The following is a 6,000-nucleotide window of genomic DNA, read 5'->3' as shown; positions in this document are numbered from 1 at the left end:
GGATGTGATACAGCTGTTACACAGAAGATGAAGAGGTTAAAGGAGGCAAACATAAATTATTTATTTTCATAACCCAAGCACATAGATATACCTGATGAAACTGTAGAGCACTAACATTAAAAATAAACGTAGCTGGTGATAAATGCTTAGCATGAATTTCAGAGAAGATTGGACACATTTAAGGATAGAGATTATCTCACATGATATTTTGTGTGGAATTTGCAACAAAAGCACTATTTAGAGAAGTAAAGCCTCAATGATCAAAATATACCCTGACCTTCAATAATAGGAGGTTTAGAATGGAAGCTTCCACCCTAGGCAGTGTTATTCCATATTCATCCACTATGTGGGTTCTTGCATTTTCCTTTGGAAAGTCTGAGCCAGGACAGAATTGTGGAATCATTTAGGCTGGAAAATACCAAAATGACCAAGTACAACTACAAATCCAGCACTGCCAAGTCCACCACTAAACCATGTTCCTACGTGACATATATACCTGTCTTTTAGGCACCTTCAGGAATCATGATCACCACTCCTCCAGGCAGTTTTTTCCAATGCTTCAGAACCCTTCTGTGAAGAGATTTTTCCTAATGTCCAATCTAAACATCCCCTGACCTAACTTGATGCTGTTTCACCTTGTCCTGTTGCTTATTACTTGGGAGAAGAGACCAATCCCTACCCTGTTATAGCCTCCTTTTCAAGCAGCTGAAGAGTGCAGTAGAGTCTTTCCCCCAGCCTCCTTTTCTCCAGGCTAAACAAGCCTACATCTCTCAGCCACTCATAAGAGTTGTGTGCCAGCTGCTTCCCCAGCCCCACTGCCCTTCTCTGGGCATGCTCTAGCACCTCCAGAAACCCTGGTGTGATGCAGCCTAGATTTTTCAATGGATAGTTTATTTCTCATGTACACAACATAAGACATTAGGTCCATATTTTTCAGAGTGAACTTGCCATCAGTACTCCAAAGCACAAAGAATCCCACAAAATCCTCAGGCAATGAAGGTTAAGCTACACTGTAATACTTCATCTATTTGATTTAAAAAACCCCAAAACACTGCTTGTAATCATCAGGGTAGGAGACCTAGAAAGTTGTACGCGTTATTTTTATTTCCATTTTAAAATAACAACAGTGAAGCCAAAAAAATTATAAGGATAACAATAATAAAAGTAACTGCATAGTCTGCTTTGTGCAGTACATTTCTGCCTTCACGCTCTGTAAGTGAAGGGTTGCTATTTACGGTATGCTCCAAGTCTGCTTCTCAGAAGACAGCCCAGCTTGGCTGGACAGCTTTCAGTTGCTACTGGAAATATGTCACTTATTAGGAACAGAGGGGTTGTTTATCACTGTCTCAAGGGTTACTTTGGCTGAGGCAAGGAATCAGCTCAGTTATATAATGGAAAGAGCTGGGTCAAAGGATAAGAAATTTATGTAGTGTGTGCTTGAGATTCTGGCAATGCAGACTCAGTTTCTCTCTTGTATGTCTTGAGCATATCATGGTTATATAGCCCCCCCCCCCCCCAAAAATATATATGGCTGTATAGGTCCCCCATCCATTCCCAAAACAACCTTAGGACTATGGGGGCCGAAGTCAAAAATTTGAGAAACTCTCCCAAAACTTCTCAATCAAAAAAAGAGATTTTTCTTTATTATTTCTTTTGCTCTCCTAGTATCCAGTTAGCTTTCAGTGCTGTTACCCAGACTCACCACATTGCCACATTTCCAGTCCTGTAGCAAACTTGAATTGCCATCTCTAGCAAAGATGTACATGGGTGCTCAACATCATCAGTCCTTTTAGTCCTCACCAACATTAACAGGGGAATACTCCCTGACATAATCTCACTTCTGGTTTCTGGTGAAACAGCAAAAAGGAACCCAATCCTCTCTGCTTTACTACAGTTACTTTACTTTGTAACTCTCCCTGGCTTGTTGCAGTACCACAAGGCAGTGCAACAAGCCAGGGACAGTTACAAAGAGTTGAACCTATGTTTCCATCGGCTTATATAACTGTGAGATGTCCCAGTTCAGGGTAACCAAAACAACTTCTGGTACAAAAAACACAAAACAAACAAACCCAAACAAGCAAAGGAAAAAAAAAAAAAAAGCATTCATAGACTTTTAAAAACCCCCTCTCAGTGTTTTAGTTCCCACTACCAAGGGCGTCCTTTAGACGAAATGTTTAACCAAGCACCAAGTTTTCAAGCACAAACCCAATTACCATAATAACATCCCAGTGAACAAATACGGGTAAATCAGCACCTCGCCCTAATTGCCAAACACACAAAGTGTCTCCGGACCGCAGGGACCTCAGCTCCTCCTGGGGGGACGGCAGAGGGAGCCCCCTTGGTGGGGCACACGGGGCTGGGGGAGCCCCCTGCCCCGGTTGCCGTCCCAGCACCTGTTGCGCCGCCACTTGGCCGCTGCAGAGGGGCAGCGGCGGGGGCCGCCCGCCGGCTCCTTCTTCCCACCGACAACTTCCCGGGGCGTCAACGGCCGCGCCAGGTGCCGCCCTCGCCGTGATGGGACGGCGGGCGTGGGAGGGAGGGAGGGAGAGAGGAAGGGGGAGCCGGCAGGCAGGGCCCGGGCTGGCAGCGCTGGTGCCGAGCTGCGGGCGAGGAGGGCAGCGCTGGAGCGAGAGCGCGGGCTGCCCGCCCCCCGCCCGCCCCCGCTGCCGGCTGACAGGTGCGCGCTCCTCCGCGCCGGCCCCGGCTCCTCCGACCCCCGCCCGCCACGGCCACGGATTGTTTAGTCCTTGGGAAGTTGGTCTGGGTCCAGATTTTCCTTTGATCCTTTTTTTTTTTTTTTTTTTCTTTTTAAGAGACAGAGGGGGGAAAAAAAGCCAGAGGAAAACAAAACCTGGAGACACAGAAAAGGGCTCTAGGAAAAAGTTTTGGATGGGATTATGTGGAAACTACCCTGCAATTCCACGCTGCCAGAGCAGGCTCAGTGCTGCCTTCTTCCCAGCGGCGCAGCCCGCGCCGGGCGCTGCTGAGAGACGCCCGGGCCTCGGTGCCGCGCCGCCAGTGCCTGCTGTGCCGGAGCCCCTCGCCCCGCCGGCCCAATGCTCCTCCTCGGGCTGCTCCTGCTGACATCTGCCCTGGCCGGCCGGAGGCAGGGGGCCGTCGCCGAGTCCGACCTCAGCAGCAAGTTCGCCTTCTCCGGCGCCAAGGAGCAGAACGGTAAGGAGCCGCAGCGCCCGCCGCTGCGCAGCCCGGGGCAGGGCGGGGGCGGGCGCCCGGCCGGCGCGGAGCGGAGCTGAGCTGAGCTCCCTCTCCTCCCGGCTCCTCTCTTCTCCTCCCGGCTCCTCTCTTCTCCTCCCGGCTCCTCTCCTCCTCGGGGCGGTGGGCTTGGGGGCAGCGCGGCTCTGCCCGCCGGCCCCGGGTAAAAGGGCAGCGGCTCGGCGGCCGCGGGGGGAGCCCGGCGGCTCCCTCCTCTGCCGTGCTTGAGGTGCAAAACGTGCCCCCTTCCCGTCCACCGCTTCGCCCTGCTAAAAACCCAGACAAACTGAAAAACAGCAGCCTAAACACAGCAACGACCCGCATACCTTTGTACCCCCAATGCTTCGCTCTCGGGGGGTGGGTTTTTGTGTCTGTGCGTGAATGAGTGGTGTTTTGTACGGGCTGGAAACGAGCTAATCCTGCATAGGAAATGAGAATTACTTTCAACTTTCAAGTGTACCTGAAATGTTTAGAAAACTCTCAACTGCAAGTTCCCCTGGGCTGGGGCTGCGCAGAGCTGGAGAAAGACTCCTTTCATACAGCAAGGGCAGCTTCGGGGTGTGTAATTTGCTTAGCCTCTGAACTCCATATGATTTACATTATTCAGATTTTTAAGCGCCTTTCCTCTTGATCTGCTATTATGAAGTCATTTTAAAGAATACTTTACAAACTGTAACGTTATATACTGCATGAAACCACACTTACTGTGGAATACCTAAAATTAAGGCTGTTTGCATACATTCGTGGAAACCCTGGTGTTTAATGTAGGGGGCGGGGGGGGGGGGGGTGTGTTTGAAAAATTTAGTACTTAACATGTCAGCTAGAACAAGCTTTCTCCCTGGGCACAAACCAACACAAAAGGCCAAGCTGGGAGCTCTCCAAACTCTCTGAACTGTAATGAAATAAAGCAGAAACACAGATTCGAGGCTAATTCAATTCTCTTAACTTTGAACTTGGGACTCCCCAGATAAAAGTATTCTATGTTATATCTTCTAATAGAAAGCAAATAAAATTTTCAGAGACCTCTGCAAGTGTTCTTTGAGTGGGTAGAATATGCAGTGCACTAACAAATTTAAAAGGGGGAGATTAATACTGCTGTGGCCTGTTAATGTGATGATATATGGCACCTGCAGACTGCCGGAGCTGCTGATCAAAGAGCAGCGTGGGGATCAATCTCTAATCAGAGCAACTGTGAAGGGCCAGAGGAAAGTGATCAAAAGACTTAGAGACTGGGCTATTCTGACAGGAAACCAATCAGACTTTGTGCACAGTACAGGAAATTATCTGCTCTGTGTGAGAAATCACTCACTTTCTACCCCTTCCTATCCTACCTGGTGTTTAGAGGCTTTAGGGCACCAGTTTGTGACAAAGGGGGCTTGGCAATTATATACCAATGTCTCGGGCTGTTATGCTGCCTTCTCTTAAATTTGCATGGTGTGCATATGGAGCTTATCAACATGCAGAGTATTGTCATTGCTTTGCTTTAACTTTGTCAGGACTGGCAAGAAACCTGCTATGCTGTCAGTCTCCTCTAAAAGGTTTGTTCCAGCATTCCAGGATAACACAGCTGGGCCCTAAAAGGCCTCCAGGGTGCAACAATGGGAGCACAACAGTGTAAAAGGTAGATCGTACAGCACAGAAGCAAAACTGGTGTAAATAGGTGTAAGTACATGTGACAGTGCAAGCTAGATTCTGTTCACATATAGCAGAAATGCAGCTGCCTTAAGTCAGGCTTCAACTGATTTGCAATGAAATTTGGCATGCTCTAAGATATACTCACTGTGTCTTAGAACAACTGCAAAGCCAGGGGAAATTTTATTAAAAAAAAAAAAAAAAACTTCCCTGAAACTGTATTATGTGGTAGTTTATACTCAGAACTGTCCAGATTCCTCTTGTAGCTTACTTTAAGTTTGCCTAATACTTGTTGAATTGCAAGAATTACTTAAAAAAATTAGCACAAGTTTAGGTATAGCTAAGTACCAACCTCTGACTTTTCTTAACTGATTTTAATTATTTGGGGGATCAGTAACACTAGTCCAACCAGTTCATACTTGATTTAATTAGAGTGATTTTTACACTCTACTGCAATCTAAAGATTGTATAGCTTTTAGCTAGAGGCAGGTTAAAACTCCCTGGAGTATGAGAATGAGATATTGCTGTTCATGTGCCAAATAATCTCTGGTCAGGAGAAAGGGAGATTTTTTTACTCACACAGTCTACAAATAAAAATTCTGTCCTCAACTTGTAAAGCTGCTAAGTGGCCAAGAAGTTTTGCAGTGGAATGGATTACAGTGTTACTCAGCTGCACACAAGGGTGCTATAGCTATTTCTTCAAGGTGAATGCTGAAGATGCCTGTGACCAGTTACTAATTCAGTGGTACTTCTTGTGTTTCAAAGGATAAAGCATGTGCTTAAGGATTAACTAATATTTACTTATTTAATAGCTGAATTATATTGACTTCAAAATTGCAATTTGACTCATTTACTAATGGTTTGCATAAGAAGCTCTCTTGGTTTTGCTGCATAGTGAATATTATTTTGGGAGGCAATTTCCTAGTACAAATATTTAAATATTTTTTTTGCAATTGTAAATTAAATATTTTAGAACACAGTGTTTTGCTGGTACCTCTTGGAAATTCACTGTGTTGGTTGTTGTGGGGCCAATGTAGCTCCATTTGAAACCACTAAAAGCTACCTCCATGTTTTTATTTGCCTGCCCTCTGTTATAGTGAGATTTTCTTTTAACAGGTTTTATTTGTAACTCTGCTTGACAGCAAGGGATTTTAT

General features: G+C 46.3%; 1 protein-coding gene across 1 annotated transcript in view; it reads left to right on the top strand.

Moving 5' to 3' along the window:
• The first annotated feature begins 2,745 nt into the window (after nt 1–2,745).
• PDGFC (platelet derived growth factor C) overlaps nt 2,746–6,000 on the top strand; it is a 122,315-nt gene continuing 119,060 nt past the window's right edge. The window contains exon 1 of the mRNA XM_059471376.1: nt 2,746–3,174. Within this exon, the coding sequence (XP_059327359.1) occupies nt 3,057–3,174 (118 nt within the window). The 5' untranslated portion in view covers nt 2,746–3,056. The remainder of the gene's footprint in view (nt 3,175–6,000) is intronic.

The sequence above is a fragment of the Ammospiza nelsoni genome, chromosome 4, assembly GCF_027579445.1.
Source record: "Ammospiza nelsoni isolate bAmmNel1 chromosome 4, bAmmNel1.pri, whole genome shotgun sequence".
NCBI lineage: Eukaryota > Metazoa > Chordata > Aves > Passeriformes > Passerellidae > Ammospiza > Ammospiza nelsoni.
This window is presented reverse-complemented; position numbering and strand designations above follow the sequence as displayed.